The sequence below is a fragment of the Caloenas nicobarica genome, chromosome 28 (genome assembly GCF_036013445.1).
Source record: "Caloenas nicobarica isolate bCalNic1 chromosome 28, bCalNic1.hap1, whole genome shotgun sequence".
NCBI classification, from domain to species: domain Eukaryota; kingdom Metazoa; phylum Chordata; class Aves; order Columbiformes; family Columbidae; genus Caloenas; species Caloenas nicobarica.
Window position 1 is genome coordinate 1,796,494 of NC_088272.1, and position 18,323 is coordinate 1,814,816.

Below are 18,323 nucleotides of genomic sequence, written 5' to 3' on the forward strand. Positions count from 1 at the left end.
AGGGACAGAGCAGCTGCCCTCACTCTGCACTGACCCACAGGCATCCTCTGGTCTCGCAGGACTCACTCTGTTCTCCCTGAGTGCAGCAGAAATGCTGAGGGTTTCTGACACCCAACAACACTCCCCAGGCTGTGAGAGGAGAAGGAGATGTAGAAACGCCAAACCTCTCAAAGTCAGTTTCTCAGCCCTGTGGGTACAGATGCTGACAGTCCCTTCTGCAGCAGGAGCGGTTCCATCTGACAAAGCTGAACCCCAGGACTGGCCCCTGCCCCACCCCATCACACAGGCTCAGGCTGACTCCTCAAGAGCCCCTGGGCAGAGACCCTGCTCTTCATTGCACACTCATCAAGCACCGACGAGGGCTCCAGCCAGGATGTTCTCCTGGAAAAAGAAAAGGGTCTTTTTGTGGAAGAGTCTGTGGGAAATGGCTTTGGTTTTTCCCAGAGAAGTCTCCCCTAAATTGTCACTATCTTTTCCTCCTATGACAGTGCCCATGCTTAGATACAGCAAATGTCCAACAGCAGCTCTATCAGCCAGTTCCTCCTCCTGCCGTTCACAGACACACGGGAGCTGCAGCTCTTGCACTTCTGGCTCTTCCTGGGCATCTACCTGGCTGCCCTCCTGGGCAACAGCCTCATCATCACCACCATAGCCTGTGACCAGCACCTCCACACCCCCATGTACTTCTTCCTGCTCAACCTCGCTCTCCTCGACCTGAGCTCCATCTCCATCACTGTGCCCAAATCCATGGCCAACTCTCTGTGGGATACCAGGGCCATTTCCTTTGCAGGATGTGCTGCCCAGGTTGTCTTCTTAGGTTTCTTGATAGTAGCAGAGTATTCTCTTCTCACCATCATGTCCTACGACCGCTACATTGCCATCTGCAAACCCCTGCACTACGGGACCCTCCTGGGCAGCAGAGCTTGTGTCCACATGGCAGCAGCTGCGTGGGCCACTGGGTTTCTCAGTGCTCTGCTGCACACGGCCAATACATTTTCACTGCCACTGTGCAAGGGCAATGCCCTGGACCAGTTCTTCTGTGAAATCCCCCAGATCCTCAAGCTCTCCTGCTCACAGTCCTACTTTAGGGAAGCTGGGCTTATTTTGGTTAGTGTTTATCATTTGGGTGTTTTGTGTTCATTGTGCTGTCCTATGTGCAGATCTTGAGGGCCGTGCTGAGGATCCCCTCTGAGCAGGGACGGCACAAAGCCTTTGCCACGTGCCTCCCTCACCTGGCCGTGGTCTCCCTGTTTGTCAGCACTGCCATGTTTGCCTATCTGAAGCCCCCCTCCATCTCCTCCCCATCCCTGGACCTGGTGGTGTCTGTTCTGTACTCAGTGGTGCCTCCAGCAGTGAACCCCCTCATACAGCATGAGGAACCAGGAGCTCAAGGATGCCCTGTGGAAACTCATATCTTAGTGTTTTCTGAAACAATAAACTGCCCATCTGCTTCTGAATAGGAATTGTAATGTATCTAATTAGAGATCTAGCCTGTCATCTGTATTATATGTTATTGATTGTTTTTTTATTGTGATAATGTTGTCATCCCCTTTCTAATTCTCTGTCTGCTTTTCTTTCATAACCACTAGTGTAAATCAGGAGCCGTGCTCTCTTTGCCTTTAAACAAAATAAATGTGTCTGTAGTGACTTGTTTTTCAATATATATCCTTCCTGCAAGGTTTTTTGGACCTGCAGGGATAGCTCCTGTGTGCATGGGAGGAGGGGAAAAGAGTCCAGCCTGGCAGCACTGCCAGGGAGCAGCAGCGCTTGGCCTTCCAGAGCTGTTCTCGTTCCACTCCCACACTCTCCTTCTCATCCCTTGTGTTGGTGCAAGGCCTGAGTGCTCTGGCAGCCTGGTCACCGTCCTGCTGTGTGTCAGTCCTGTGAGCGCAGGCAGGGACAGGCCAAGGGCACTGCTGTGACAGAGCTGGCCTCAGAGCAGCTTTCCAGAAAGAAAGGTGATCTCCTATGGTCAGGGCCTGAAGGTTAAGCTCTTCTTCCAAGCTTCTCTGTAGAACATGCTGAAGTGACATGCAGATGCAAACACCAGTGTACAGCTGAACAGTGTGTGTGCAGGGCTGGGCACTCAGCAGTGTCCTCTCACAGCCAGGCCTCCTGCCAGAGACCTGCAGGACCAGCACAGCAGGGGCTGGGCTGTGCCCCTGTGCACTGGACACCCCGCGGAAGCTGCCCCAGGACATCATCATGCACTGGCCCCTCACAACCAGCATTTCCAGCACTGGCCTCTCTTCCCAGCTCACAGAGGTTGTTCTTCCCTTCATGGGTGGACACTGAATGAGTAGTTCAACAGTCCGAGTTTGTGTTGTACAGATGAGATGTGAGTACGCACATCATGTACGAGAGGTGAAATGAACGTGAGTGAGTAGTGCTTTTCACTCACATTGTAAGTAGGAAATATATTTGACAAATTTGAACAAGGAGAGGAAGCGTGATGGGTGTCTACAGCCTGCAGGAAAAGAGGGGCACGTGTAGCACTGTGTAGAACACGCTTCAGTCTTGGTCAGGTCCTGGGTGCTAAGGAGGGAGATGGATGGGTGTGGTATTATGAGGTCAGTTGTGTCTCAGTAACTCATAATCCAGTAAGCAGCGTGTGGCTGTGAAGGGGACTGTGGGGTCAGTTCTGTCTCTGGAGGTGACAGCCCAGCAGCAGGAACGTGGCTGGGAAAGAACCTCTGCATAAGTACCCACGAGCCCTACCAAGTAAGAGGCCTTGGAGACGGGCTGTCATGTCCATCCCACCTGAGTATATGATGGAACAGCAGCAGGAACATGGTCGTGTCTACCAGAGAAGCTGAAAGGCCAGCAGCAGTCCTGGGTTTTAGAAGATCATGGTGAGGTTACTTCTCTCCGGTCAGGTAAAAGACCTTCAAAAATCCTAATGGGTTGGGTTTCCTGCATGAAGAGCAGTTTCTGAGATGGTTGAGCTTTCCTTGTTAGTGGGAAGAAGCAGGAAAGAGAAAAAAAAAGCCAGAAAGTGCAACTTGAAAGGTGAGGACAGGATATCAGGAGGAAGAAATGTCACTGGAAAGGCAGTGCTGTGGTGCAAGAGGCCACCCAGAGGGAGCTGGATCAGCCCATGGTTTGTGTTCCAAAGAACAGCCAGTGCGGGTGCAGACACATCAGAGAAGGGACAGAAATGCTGGCGTGAGAGCAGGCGGGAAGTGACATGGGTGTCTACAGGCTGCAGGGAAAGAGGGACAGGTGTAGAACCATGTAGAACAGCCTGTGATGGAGATGGCAAAGGGCGCTGGTGAGGCTGTAAGGGACCAACAGAACCCAGGTCTTTGTCCCCTTGGCCATGGCAGTTGTCTCTGCCACTGAGGCCTGGGAGAAGACATGTTGTCCTCATGGCACTGGGGCCTCACTTCCTCCTTGCAGCCCGATGGGGAAGCTGGAAGCTGTTGTACCAGAGCTGTCCTTCCCTTGGCCTTGCACACCCACATCCCACGGTCCCAGGCAGAGCCCTGAGCCGTGTGTGAGGGACAGGATCCCCTTTCCCATTGCCTGGAGGTCATGGCTTCTCCTTTCTGCTTCAGAAAGCAAACCAAGGGGTTTCTCAGCATCAGAGCTGAAGAAAACACTAAAAGGAGACCTCATGGTGGCTACAGCTTCCTCACAAGGGGAGAAGGAAGGGTAGGTACTGATCTCTTCTCTCTGGTGACCAGTGACAGAACCCGAGGGAACGGCAGGAGGATGTGCCAGGGGAGGTTTAGGTTGAACATGAGGAAAAGGTTCTTCACCCAGAGGGTGCTGGACACTGGAACAGGCTCCCCAGGGAGGTGTCCCAGCCCCAACCTGACAGTGTTCAAGAAGAGACTGGACACCGTCCTCAGACACGCGGTGTGACCTGTGGGGTGTCCTGTGCAGGGACAGGAGTTGGACTGCAGGAGGGTGGTCAGCCGAACTGCTACTTTGGATTTCCGAAGGGCAGACTTTGACCTGTTCAGAAGGCTGGTTGGCAGAGTCCCTTGGGAGGCAGTTCTGAAGGACAAAGGTGTCCAGGAACCTGGTCTCTCTTCAGGAAGGTGATCTCAGAGGCGCAGGAGCAGCTGTCCCCGTGTGCCAGACGGCAAACCAGCGGGGAAGTAGGCCGGCCTGGCTGAACAGACAATTGTGTCTGCAGTTTAGGAATAAAAAGAGAATTTATAAGCTTTGGAAGGAGTGACGGGAGGCTTAAGAGGAATACAAGGATGCTTTTGCCAGGCACAAAGTGTTGCGGTGAATGGAGACAAATCCAGTGGGTGGCCGGTCACGAGTGGTGTTCCCCAGGGCTTGGTACTGGGGCCAGTTCTGTTTAATCTCTTTATCGATGATGTGGATGAGGTGATCGAGTCAACCCTCAGTAACTTCATAGATGACGACAAATTGTTCTGGAGTGTTGATCTGCTGGAGGGTGGGAAGGCCATACAGAGGGATCTAGATGAGCTGGATCGTTGGGCTGAGGCCAATTGTAGGAGGCTTAACAAGGCCAAGTGCTGGGTCCTGCACTTGGGTCAGAACAACCCAGGCAGCACTACAGGCTTGGGGAAGAGTGACTGGAAAGCTGCCTGGCACAAAAGGACCTGCTGGTGTTCATTGACAGCAGCTGAACCTGAGCCAGCGTGTGCCCAGGTGGCCAAAAAGGCCACCAGCATCCTGGCTTGTATCAGGAACAGTGTGGCCAGCAGGACTAGAGAAGAGATCATCCCCTTGTACTGTGGTCAATTTAGGCCCCTCATGACAAGGAAGACATCGAGGTGCTGGAGAGAGATCAGAGGAGGGTGACAAGGGTGGTGAAGGGGCTGGAGCACAAGTCTTATGAGGAGCAGCTGAGGGACCTTGGGGAATTCAGTCTGGAGAAAAGGAGGCTGAGGAGAGACCTTATCACTCTCTACAGCTCTCTGAAAGGAGGTTGTAGCACGGAGGGTGTTGGTCTCTTCTGCCAAGTACCAAGTGAGAGGACAAGAAGAAATGGCCTCAATTTGTGCCAAGGAAGGTTGCGATTGGATGTTAGGAAACATTTTTTCACAGAAAGGGTTTTGAAGCAACAGAACAGACTGCCCAGAGAGGGGGTCGAGTCGCCATCCCTGGAGGTGTTTAAAAGACAGACAGATGGGGCTTTTAGGGACATGGTTTAGTGCCAGATTTAGGTTATGGTTGGACTCAATGATTTTAAGGGTCTCTTCCAACCACAATTATTCTATGATTCTATGGTAAGTCATTTGTGATGTTTTCTTTCTCAGAGGACTATGCAACCTCCCTGAGAGCCATGACTTTTCTGAGGTGTTTGAGACATGTCTCACGGTCACACCAGCCAGTTCCACCAGCGCCTGTCTGCCCCTTCCCGCACCAAAAATTTTCTCCATAACCCAACCTTCCAGGCAAGTTTCTGGGACACGGCAAATGCTGTCCAGGTCTTCTGGGCTTGTTCAGAAGAGAGCAGCTTGTCAATATGTCGATGGGCTCTCTGTGCACCTCAAAGCTTTCCTGAGCATTTTGCTCAGTGCCAAACCTTTCTGGTCCTCAAGCTGTGGATGAGGGGGAGCAGGGATGTGGGGATGGTGTAGAAAAAAGGCTTTATCAAACTGTCTTGGGAGGGTTGTTCTGGGCATCCCACAGTCAAGGATGAGGATGCTGTAGAAAACAGTGGCACTGGTGAGAGGAGCTGGTGGAGAAAGCCTTGTGCCTGTCTACACTGGGGTAGAGAGCAGTGATGCATTCATGGGATGCCCATGTGAACAGGAAGGGGAGAAATGGTTCTGAAATGCAAATGCTCAGCATATGCAAGAGCTGCAGAAAATAGTCCTAACACATCTGTGAGCAGACATGGTGCCGTTGTCAGCCACAAAACTGGGCAGCAAGTGGGTCTGGGTGCTGGAGCTGTAGCAGGTCTCCAGGGAGGTCACACTGGCCTTGGTTCCAGGAATCACATCCCAGTGCTGCATGCCGGTGGTTTCTTGGGGAAGTTACTCAACATGAAGTGACCTCAATACACTGTCCTACAGGCCTCCATGGCACCCACAGGAACAGCTGATGGCATTTGTGCTTATTAGGGTACATCTGCCCCCGCACAGGATGTGCATGCTCACATCTCCCCTCAGTGCAAACCTGGACTTCTGATCTAGTCGTCTGGTGTCCTTCCATGGGGGTAGAACAAGCTCTCTGAGCCCTGGTGAGAGGACAATGATCAAAATGGTGTGGTGGCTGCAAGAGGCAACAGCCCCAAGCTGGCACCCGGCAGCATGACAGACTGTTTCCATGTCTCTCTTGCACACACACTGTGTCCTGTTCTTCTCCTGGGACATCCCATCTCCCCACAAAGCCTTTCCCTAGGGAGAGCACACCTGCACTGGCTGCCATTCCTGCACCCTGTCCCCACGCTCCCCACAGCCCCCGAGCTGGGGTTTTGCTCTGTAGATCAAGTGGGCTGTGGTGCCCGGGCTGTGGTGACTCTGCGGGGCCGTACTGGCCAGACTGGGAGGCAGCCCCAGCTGATGGTGGTCACTGCCACTGACCGCCTCCCACACAAACTCTTGGGTGGCCACGGAGGGTGCTCAGAGGGACCCTGCCTTATTCACCATGTGCGTGGGTGCTGGCCACCAACAAGCAACTGCTGAACAACCAGCCCGAAGTCCCTCGAAAGCCACACTGGGACCCTGATCCCATCACACTGAGCCCACAGAGAAACAAGCCAAACAATGAGCCCCTTGAGAGTCTGTTCCTTAGGCCTGTTCTTTAAAACAACTCTGGAAGAAGATCTAAACCTTCAGGCACTGTGCTAAGGAGATCCCCTTGCTGCTGGAGATGCTGTTCTGAGGCCAGCTCTGTCACACAAGTGCCCATTGCCTGTCCTGGTCACAGGACCGACACACAGTTCGACTGTGACCAAGCCCTGGGAGCCCTCAGGCCTTGCAGCAGCACAAGGGCTGAGAAGGAGAGTGGGGAAGTGGAAAGAGAAGGACTCTGGGAAGAACAAGGCTGGTGCTCCCTGGCAGAGCTGCTCTGCTGTGACCGTTTCCTCCATCTTTGCCGACAGACACCTTGTATTGACCTTCACAAAGGTTGCAGAGGAAAGATCTCAGACAAACTGTTCACTGCAGGGTCATTTATTTTGTTTAAATACACAGAGAGCACAACTTCTCATTTACAAGGTCTTTCACTTGAACTATAAAGGTGGACAGAAAATTAGAAGTGGGATGAATAATAACATTTCTTTGTGGGCAGTATTATCATAGTTAAAAAAGCAAAACCAAACAAGCCTTCCCCTAACTCCAAAAAATCATCTACAACGACGAAATATAAAAAAGACAGGTTGGACCTGTCATGAGTTATGTCATGAGTGATATGCAGAAGATGGGAAGTTTAAAGCCTTTGAAAATTATCCAGCCATGAGTTTCCTCAGGGCATCCTTTAGCTCCTGGTTCCTCATGCTGTAGATGAGGGGGTTCACTGCTGGAGGCACCACTGAGTACAGAACAGACACCACCAGGTCCAGGGATGGGGAGGAGATGGAGGGGGACTTCAGGTAGGCAAACATGGCAGTGATGATGAACAGAGAGACCACGGCCAGGTGAGGGAGGCACGTGGCAAAGGCTTTGTGCCGTCCCTGCTCAGAGGGGATCCTCAGCACAGCCCTCAAGATCTGCACATAGGACACCACAATGAACATGAAACACAAAAAGAACACACAGACACCAACAACAATAAGCCCAGATTCCCTGAGGTAGGCATCTGAGCAGGAGAGCTTGAGGATCTGGGGGATTTCACAGAAGAACTGGTGCAGGGCATTGCCCTTGCACAGTGGCAGTGAAAATGTATTGGCCGTTTGCAGCAGAGCATTGAGAAACCCACTGGCCCAGGCAGCTGCTGCCATGTGGACACAAGCTCTGCTGCCCAGGAGGGTCCCGTAGTGCAGGGGTTTGCAGATGGCAACGTAGCGGTCGTAGGACATGATGGTGAGCATAGAATACTCTGCTACTATCAAGAAGGCAAACGAAAAGAGCTGTGCAGCACATCCCGAGTATGAGATGGCCCTGGTATCCCAGAAGGAATTGGCCATGGATTTGGGTACAGTGGTGGAGATACAGCCCAGGTCGAGGAGGGCGAGGTTGAGCAGGAAGAAGTACATGGGGGTGTGGAGGTGCTGGTCACAGGCTATGGTGGTGATGATGAGGCCGTTGCCCAGGAGGGCAGCCAGGTAGATGCCCAGGAAGAGCCAGAAGTGCAAGAGCTGCAGCTCCTGTGTGTCTGTGAACGCCAGGAGGAGGAACTGGGTGATGGAGCTGCTGTTGGACATTTGCTGCCTGTGGGCATGAGGACCTGTGCAAGGAGGAAAAGACAGTGACGGTTTAGATGAGACTCCTCTGAGCAAAATCAAAGTCATTTCCCACAGAACCTCCCACAAAGAGACCCTTTTCTTTTTCCAGGAGAACGTCCTGGCTGGAGCCCTGGTCGGTGCTTGATGAGTGTGCAATGAAGAGCAGGGTCTCTGCCCAGGGGCTCTTGAGGAGTCAGCCTGACCCTGTGTGATGGGGTGGGGCAGGGGCCAGTCCTGGGGTTCAGCTTTGTCAGATGGAACCGCTGCTGCTGCAGAAGGGACTGTCAGCATCTGTACCCCCAGACCTGAGAAACTGAGTTTGAGAGGTTTGTAGTTTCTATAGCTCCTTCTCCCCTCCCACTCTGGGAAGTGTTGTAGGGTGTCAGAAACCCTCAGCATTTCTGCTGCACTCAGGGAGAACAGAGCGAGTCCTGCGAGACCAGAGGATGCCTGTGGGTCAGTGCAGAGTGAGGGCAGCTGCTCTGTCCCTCTGTCTTGCTCCAGCTGCCCTGGGCTGGCACCTTTCTGAGATGGAGGCTGATCACACTGCCATGTCACCCTGAAAAGCCACCAGGCACTGCTGAGAGCAGAGGGATCCACCTCGGACCATGACATGTCTCACCCTCTCCTAATGTCTCAACACCCCAAATTATAGCCCGGAAACTGCTCATCTCACAAACCCAACAGCATTTTCTCTGTCACAGCAGCTCCGCATTTCTCCGTGGGGCTTTCGGATAACACAAGGATGCTGTAGTACAGGTTTGCATCCTGAAGGATAGTTCAGAGCATCTATGTAAACTCCCAGGAGATATCCAAGTGTCCTAATGATGCCATTTGATTCAGGGAGACTCAGCTCATTCCCCAGCCCCACACACTGCATTGCCCACAGCCCCACAGCTCAGAGCAAAGCTGGGACACGTGTTCCCATGGACACAGCTGCAGGAAAGGACCCACAAGATCAGGCTGTGACTCTGCAGCTGAAACTCCCATCCCCAGAGAGCCTGTCAGCAAGAACCAGATCACACCAACAGTGACCCAGAGCAGTGGAGCAAGAAGGAAACTGCGGTGAGGGTGGGTGTGAGAGAGGCCAGGGCAGAGGCAGCCGGGCACTCAGACAGCGTCACCCTTCCCCAGCTGTGCAGCCACCTCCCACACACCAGCATTGCCGGGCAGCTGCTCTCAGCCCCTGTGCTCTGCAGAGGGAACTGGAGCTCTGGCTGCACAGGAGCTGCTTCATGCCTTGGAGCCCCCGGCCCTGAGGGCAGAGGCTTTGCTGGGTGGGAGAGGAGGCGAGGGGGCTGCTCACAGGAGGGATCTGAACTGCAGGAGTCATACGGAGTTTTTTCTGCTTTCCCTCCCAGAACAATTGCGGGTTTATTTTCCTCTCATTTCTGATCATTTCCCTGCTGCCTGGACATTCTCCCCGTGGGAACAGTTTCCCTGTCCATGTCTTTTCCCTGTCAGTGCTCACAGACCATCCTACCCTCTGTGCCCTCACCCTGGCCCTACAGATCCTGTCTGTTCACAGGGCACTGCCTGGGGGCATCGTCCTGTTTGCAGACTGGGGAAAAGGACAGGTCAGAGTAAGGCTGATGAGTTCAGCAGATATGATGCTGGTGTTGTGCACAGGCAGAGCAGCAGCTGAAGGAATGTTAATGAGGATTCTGGAAGATGTAATGATTAATTGGAGTTGCAGTTCAGGAGTATCGACTTGTTTAAGCATGTGAACTCATTTTCATTTTATCCTTTCCTGCACCCCCCAACCCTCGGGATTTGAAACTGAAAAGACAGGCTCAGGAAAGCTCCCTATCTGTCTGGTAATCCTTGCATTGATCTTCTGCTTGAAGCATCCACTTGGAAAAATCCTGGGGGTGATCTGGAGCTGTGAGCCGCTCTGATCCACACAGCACCCCCTTAACAGCAGAAGCACCTTTCCTGCCTTGATACGGGTTGCTCCTTCCCCCCACAGCTTCTCCCCACAGCACCGTGGGGATCTCCCCGGGCAGGCTGAGCGCTGACCCTGGCAGGCGGCAGAGTCCCTGCCCCGGCACAGCCCTGAGGTGCAGGGACCCTGCTGTGCAGGACAGCCCTGGGCACCCCTGGCTGCTCACCCAGATTCACAGCTGTTCAAAATTGCCTGACAAGAGCCCCCTCCTTACAGATCCCTCAAGCTGTGCCTGTGCTAACTTGAGGAGATGCCTGCAGGAGCTACAGCTGCATTGCCCTGCACCCAGAGACTTACCATGGCAAGGCTGCAAAGATTTCTCCTCCAGTGCTCTCTCAGCCGTCTCACTAGTCCAGACTGTGTTTCCCCTCTCTGTGCCTGTCTCCTCTCCCCTCGGTCCTGCAGGCAGAGCCCTCAGCCCTGCTGCGCTTTGCAGAGGAGCTGCTCCTGGGCAGAGCTGTCTCTCTGCAGCGCTGCCGCTTGCCATGAGCTCCCTCTGTCCCAGGAGCCCAGCCCAGCTCAGCAGCACAGGAGCAGCCCAAGGCACTTTAATGACCCCTCTGGTGGGTTTGGTGCTGAGGCCATGAACCTCAGACCCTGGAGGAAGTTGAAGAAACCTCTCAAGAAGTCCAAGTCAGATTCAAACTCCAAAGTTTCTTGTTATGTTAAAGGGTTCCACTGAGGAACACTATTGAGGAAATGACTCCAAGATTTGGTTAGAGAGGAAACTGGAGGCAGAGACAACACGTCAGGCAAATCAAGGTGAAGTTCTCTCTGATGATCAGTAAACCTGGTTGTGTTTCATTAACCAAAGGGCCAAGCCCTGACCCCCAGCCCTGGGAAGGCAGATCCTGTCCCTCCCACGTTGCCCAGGGCCCTTCCTGGGACAGTGTGATGTGGGGCTGTGCAAGGCCAAGGGCAGGACTATGGTCCCACACCTCCCAGGTTCCTGGCTGGGGACAAGGAGGCCATGAGGCCCCTGTGCTGTAAGGACAAGGTGTCTCCTCACAGGCATCAGAGCTGGAGACAACAGCCATAGCCAGGGGGAGAAGAAGCTCCAGCTGTTAGTGTTTACATGCACATGGTTTATCCTGATGAGGGTGTCTATACCAAGATAACATCATGAGGAGTTACAGGACACTACGAATATCACCTGCAGGAGAAACTTTGCTGTCTTGCGGGGCTAGTGCTCGTAATGCCAGAGGTCTGGACTTAGAGGGGAAGTTTCCCTTCATGTGGGAGAACATCAGGAATGTGTGGAGCTCTGCCTGGGGACAGAGAATATCAGCTGAAAGTTGAGGAGTCAGCATGAGAGGGCAGAACAACATGGGCAATGTTGTGGTGGGTGGACATCAGCTACTGACTCACTGATGAGGAAGAGGAATTAGATGAGGCCTCCTTCAGACAAATGAAAGAAGCCTCATGTTTCCAGGCAGTGTCCTCATGGCAGACCTAAGATATCCCAATAGCTGCAAGGTACCAGCCATCCAGGAGGGTTTTGCAGCTCATGGACAACATCTTCCTGACACAGGTGGCTGAGGGGTCAGTGAGGTGAGGTGCCCTGTGGGACTTCACACTTACAAACCAGAAAGGGTTGGTCAGGGATGGAACAGTCAGGGGTGGGAAAGTAGAGTTGAGGCTCCTGGAAGATGATAACAAGGCAAAGAGCAGGATTTCAGGAGAGCAGGCTTTGGCCTGCTGAGGGACCTGCTTGGGTCCTATGGGATATGACCTTGGTGTTTGCAGTGTTTTTTCTCTCACATTTCCTCCCTGCTCTCTCCCACCTGCTGTTGTGCAGCGTTTTTTACCCTTTCTCAAATACAATATCACAGAGGTGCTGCCAGCATCACTGAGTGGCTCAGATTTGTCAAGGAGTGGGTCCATCTTGGAGCCAGCTCATATCGGCTCTGTCTGACATCAAACTCCTGTTGTCTTCTCAGAGAGGTGACAACTGTAGCACACCCACACTCACCCCCAGTTCCAAGACTTTGCCATGTAAACCCAACACAGGGTGATAATGTCTTGGATGTTACAAACTACTTGATCATGGAGAAGAAATGGAAAAGATCCTCTGTCAGCAACCTGAGGAAGTCTCCAGTCAATCAGCAGGTTCCTATGGGGAACTGTAATTGCCCTGGCATTCACTGGCCAGGCAAAGCGGCAGGTGCCAACGGTCCAGAGGATCTTGGGACAACTTCTTAACGTGGCTGCCTGGTGGGACAACAAGGGTGATGCTCACATGGATCTGGAACTGGGAGACAAAGAAGAGCTGGTGAGGGATGTGAACATCAGTGTCCACCTTGGCTGTGGTGACCAGGTAACAGTGGGATTCCAGGCACCAGAGGGGAGGGAGGAAGGCCAGCAGCAGAGCACAGGCTGGTGGGCTCCAGAGGAGAAGACATTGACATGCTGGGAGACGGCGGCCAATAAAGGTGGTGACATGGAAGTAGGTCTGAAGGGTGAAGGAGCTCAGGAAATCAGCCTGCTCCAGGCACAAGAATGATCTCTCCAAGTACCCATGAAAAGAAGACTTTATGTCATGAGGTTGCTTGTCTGAACAGATGGAGCTCCAGGGCAAAAAGGCAGCACACAGAAGGTAGAAGCAGGGGAAGCTGCCAAGGAGGAATTTAGAATCCTTGTCCATGGATGTGCGGATGATGCCAAAGCTGCCCTGGACTTGATACCTGCAGGGGAGGCTGAGGGCAGCAAGATGACCTGACATTGCTTCCTTACAGTAAAAGAATAGACAGGGCGAACGTGGGCCTGCTGCTGAACTTCGTAAGAGTAGAATCAGACAGGACTGAGGTACTTCACGGCTTCTTTGCCTCCATCTTCACCAGCAAGGTCTCCTGGGACTTTGTTCCTGAAGGCAGGAGTCTGGAGAACAGCCAGGAGTGGATGGGGCTCAAGTCAGGGGTTACCTGAGCAAACTCAGACACCATTACAGAAAAGGAGATGGGTCACTTGACCGGCTCCCTGAACACAAGTATCGCTGTGCTGTGGCACCTGAGATTCCCAGGAACACCCACCTCTTGGTCCAGAGTTGTGTGATTCCTCCTGAGTTGTCCTATCCTGTCTCCTCGCTCAAGTGGTGCGTCAGTCACCCAACTTTCTCACACATTCAGTCTTTATCAGGAGATTCTCTAGATCAATATTTATTGGAGATTGTTGATACCAGCTGTTCTGGAAACGAGGGCATTGGGAGGGGGACAGAAATAAAAGAAATTTGGCTTAATTAGTATTTGTTATGGAAATGCTCACTGTTTGGCTACTGTTCTGAAATGTCTCTAATCATCCACACTAGACTTGATGCCTTTAGGCAAGTGCTGCAGAGAGCCTTGGCTTGTAAGCGCATTTTGGCTGTTAATGAGCCCTCTGCTGCCATGGTCCTGAACTGCAGCTACTGAAAGAATGAACAAACCTCTAATGAAGTGAAAGGCAGAAACACACCCCAAATTTCTGAGGGTGTTTGGGACCCCACGAGGGGCCATCGCTGACACAAGCAGTCCCTGTCCCAGGAGGCTGGTGAAGGAAAAGCCTGGAGACAATGGTCAGAGGTGGTAAAGGCGATGTGGAGGTGGCTCTGGTGCCCTGTCAGCCCTTCATGGTTGTTTAGCATCAGAATGGCCAAGCCCTGACCCCCAGGGCCTAGCACAGGAGACCCTTTCAGTCAAACGTTTCTCAAGGCTCTGCCTGTGGTCACTGGGAGAGTATTTGTGTTTTGGGTGTGGGTTTGGTGCCAAGTGCTGTTGCTTTATCCACAGGGCTCTAGTTTTCTGAGGATTTGGCAATGCCTATGAGGTCCCCCAAGCCCATGCAGCTTCTTTCATAGACCTGCAATGGTCACCAATCACCTGAGCTGTCCCGGTCCCAAACTTGCTTGAATCCGCTCTTTGGATCCACTGAAAGCACACGTTCCTTCTTCTGCTGCCCTAAAATAAAAAAGAAAAATCAATCTATTCCACATTAGCACGATCAGCCAATGGTCTTTAGGTCTTCTTCTTTAACACGTTTACTACTACGCATAGACCCGTCTCTTCCTGCACTCCCATGTGTCTCACAAACCTTTCACTCTTGTCCTCCAGTAATGGGCCAACACTCCAGGAGGCTGGTGCTTCCTCCGGGCTCATGGATGATTCCTGAGGACCATCCAAGCATGGGGAGTGCAAGAGAGGAGCAGAGCAAGGTCAGCTCATGGGCCATGCCTGAGCACAGCCCCCCCAGCAGCAGCCATTCCCATCTCCCAGGCACAGCCATGCCCACAGCATGCAAATGTCACTGCCATGTATGACTAGTCCAAGAGAAGCCTGCCTTCTTTCCAGTATACCCCAAAGCCTTTCTCCTATTCCTCCTCCACCCGCAGACATCAGCCACATCCCACTTGCAGGCTCAGACATGGTTGTAAGGATTTGCTGAAGTCATCAGCCATCACCCTTCTCTACCTCACATCCCCTGACCCTCCCACACCACACATGGCCGCTCACTGCTGCTCAGGGCCTCTCACTCTTCAGAAGAGGCCTTGAGCTCCTTGGTTCTTCCTGGTGCTTATTATCATCTTCCTCCCTCCCTCCAGAGCTCATGGTGAGGTTTCTTGTCCATCACAGTGCCTTTATGACCATGTTTTACTAAATGGGTGTCTTTTTGTGAGCATTTGTGCAGAAAGAGTAGTCACAGGAAAAAAACAAATATATAAAAACTGATGCTGAGTGAAATGCCATGAAGACCTGAGGAGTTACTCCCATTGCTGTGTCTCTCCTGGAAGGAGTCTGTCCTGAGAAGGGCATCCGGCTTCTGCCACTCTCTGGAGAGGCACATGAGCAGTGTCCGTGCACCTGGGGAGGAACAGGGTGATTTTTGCCAGACCACCCTTCATCTGAACCACTTAGATATGTACTTATGGATGGGGTATCATGCCTTATACTGCAAATACCTATTGGAGTTGCTCCACCTGGTGGTGGAGTTGCTCTTTATGTGAGAGAGCAACTGCAATGTATAGAGTACTGTCCAGGTGCGGTTGAGGAGCGAGTTGAGAGTCTGTGGGTGAGAATTAAGGGGCAGGCTGGCAGGGGTGACACTGTTGTGGGAGTCTATTACAGGCCACCAGATCAGGGTGAGGATGTTGATGAGGCCTCTACGGGCAGCTGAGCGTGGCCTCACAGTCACAGGCTCTGGTTGTTATGGGGGATTTTAACTACCCTGATGTTTGCTGGAAGGACTACTCAGCCAGCCAGCCTCAGTCTAGGAGGTTCCTCCAGTGCATTGACGATAACTTTCTGATGCAAATGGTGGAGGAGCCGACTAGAAGAGGTGCGCTGCTGGATCTCGTCCTCGCTAACAAGGAGGGTCTGGTCGAAGCAGTAAAGGTGGGGGGCTGCCTTGGTTGCAGTGACCATGAGATGGTGGAGTTCAGAATCTCCTGTGGTGGGAGCAGAATACCGAGCAGAATTGCAACCCTGGACTTCAGCAGGGCCGACTTTGGCCTTTTCAAACAGTTGCTGGAGGAAATCCCGTGGGCAAGGCTGCTTGAGGGTAAAGGCGCCCAAGATAGTTGGTTAACTTTCAGGGACTGCTTCTACCAAGCTCAAGATCAGTGCATCCCGACGCGCCCGAAGTCAAGGAAGGGAGCCAGGAGACCTGCGTGGTTAAACAGGGAACTGCTGGGCAAACTCAGGTGGAAGAGGAGGGTTTACAAATCATGGAAGGAGGGGCTGGCCACTTGGGAAGAATATAAGGCTGTTGTCAGAGGATGTAGGGAGGCAACTAGGAAAGCTAAGGCCTCCTTAGAGTTAAACCTGGCGAGAGGGGTCAAGGACAACAGGAAGAGGTTCTTCAAATACATGGCAGATAAAACTAACACCAGAGGCAATGTAGGCCCACTGATGAACGGGGTGGGTGCCCTGGTGACAGAAGATACAGAGAAGGCAGAATTACTGAATGCCTTCTTTGTCTCTGTCTACTCTGCTGGAGGCTGTCCTGAGGAGCCCCGTACCCCTGAGGCCCCAGAGGAAGGCAGGGCAATGGAGGAGTCTGCCTCAGTTGATGAGTACTGGGTTAGGGAACAATTAAGCAATCTGGACATCCATAAATCCATGGGTCCAGATGGGATGCACCCGAGGGTGCTGAGGGAGCTGGCTGAAGTCATTGCTGGACCGCTCTCCATCATCTTTGCCAAGTCTTGGGAAACGGGAGAGGTGCCTGAGGACTGGAGGAAAGCAAATGTCACTCCGGTCTTCAAAAAGGGCAAGAAGGAGGACCCGGGCAACTATAGACCGGTCAGCCTCACCTCCATCCCTGGGAAAGTGATGGAACACCTTATCCTTGGTGCCATCTTAAGACATATCAAGGATAAGAGGGTCATCAGGGACAGTCAACATGGCTTCACCAAGGGGAAGTCGTGTTTGACCAACCTCATAGCCTTTTATGAAGACGTAACAAGGTGGATTGACGATGGCAGAGCAGTGGATGTGGTCTACCTTGACTTCAGCAAAGCATTTGACACCGTCTCCCACAGCATCCTCACGGCAAAACTGAGGAAGAGTGGACTGGATGATCGGGTAGTGAGGTGGACTGCAAACTGGCTGAAGGAGAGAAGCCAGAGAGTCGTGATCAATGGGGCGGAGTCTGGTTGGAGGCCTGTATCTAGTGGAGTCCCTCAAGGGTCGGTACTGGGACCAGTATTATTCAATATATTCATCAATGACTTAGATGAGGGAATTGAGTGTACTATCAGCAAGTTTGCTGATGACACCAAGCTGGGAGGAGTGGCTGACACGCCAGAGGCTGTGCTGCCATCCAGTGAGACCTGGACAGGCTAGAGAGTTGGGCAGGGGAAAATTTAATGAAATATAATAAGGGAAAATGTAGAGTCTTGCATCTGGGCAGGAACAACCCCAGGTTCCAGTATAGGTTGGGGAATGACCTATTAGAGAGCAGTGTAGGGGAAAGGGACCTGGGGGTCCTGGGGACAGCAGGGTGACCATGAGCCAGCACTGTGCCCTTGTGGCCAAGAAGGCCAATGGCATCCTGGGGTGTATTAGAAGGGGGGTGGTTAGTAGGTCGAGAGAGGTTCTCCTTCCCCTCTACTCTGCCCTGGTGAGACCTCATCTGGAATATTGTGTCCAGTTCTGGGCCCCTCAGTTCAAGAAGGACAGGGAACTGCTGGAGAGAGTCCAGCGCAGGGCCACAAAGATGATTAAGGGAGTGGAGCATCTCCCTTATGAGGAAAGGCTGAGGGAGCTGGGTCTCTTTAGCTTGGAGAAGAGGAGACTGAGGGGTGACCTCATCAATGTTTATAAATATATAAAGGGTGGGTGTCACGAGGATGGAGCTAGGCTCTTCTCGGTGACAACCAACAGTAAGACAAGGGGTAATGGGTCCAAGCTGGAACACAAGAGGTTCCACTTAAATGTGAGAAGAAACTTCTTCTCAGTGAGGGTGACAGAACACTGGAACAGGCTGCCCAGGGGGGTTGTGGATTCTCCTTCTCTGGAGACATTCAAAACCCGCCTGGACGCCTTCCTGTGTAACCTCACCTAAGTTTTCCTGCTCCGGCAGGGGGATTGGACTAGATGATCTTTTGAGGTCCCTTCCAATCCCTAACATTCTGTGATTCTGTGGATTGGCCCTGCCAGTGGGGCTACCACAGATGCAGACTACTGTGTTACAGATATTTATATGTAGGCAAATGAACCCTTTTTTATTTTTTTTAATTATTATTTTTAATATTGACACTCTTAGAGAAATTACACAAAGACTTGAATGATTATTGATGCCTTTTACCACGATTATCCACAGAAGGTCCACCAGCTTTGTATCTCAAGAAATGGGATGCCAGAGCAGAAGGGAAGCATGGCTTGGGCTCTGTCCTGGCATCTGTAAACTGAAGTGTGCGCCCATCTCCCAACACCCGCCCTGCTCAGTGAAGGGTGTGAGAAACTCTGAAGTCACAGCCATGACAGGTATCTTATGTGTAACTGCAGACAGTGTTGTCCTGCCAGCTCAGGACTGGAGCTTCCATCCCTGAAGGTATTGAAAAGATGTGTAGACATGGCGCTTAGGGAT

General features: G+C 52.4%; 1 protein-coding gene and 1 pseudogene across 1 annotated transcript; one reads left to right on the forward strand and one right to left on the reverse strand.

The window, feature by feature from the left end:
- Positions 1 to 678: 678 nt before the first annotated feature.
- On the forward strand, positions 679 to 4,050 carry LOC135999347 (olfactory receptor 14J1-like; annotated as a pseudogene).
- Positions 4,051 to 7,378: 3,328 nt separating this feature from the next.
- Positions 7,379 to 8,383, reverse strand: LOC135999493 (olfactory receptor 14J1-like). The gene has a single exon (XM_065653062.1). The coding sequence runs from the start codon at positions 8,381 to 8,383 to the stop codon at positions 7,379 to 7,381; it is 1,005 nt and encodes a 334-aa protein (XP_065509134.1).
- Between the last annotated feature and the right edge of the window lie 9,940 nt (positions 8,384 to 18,323).

Excerpts from the sequence above, each read along its gene's own strand:
- LOC135999493 (XM_065653062.1), bottom strand. The coding sequence starts at position 8,383 with ATGACTTTGATTTTGCTCAGAGGAGTCTCATCTAAACCGTCACTGTCT.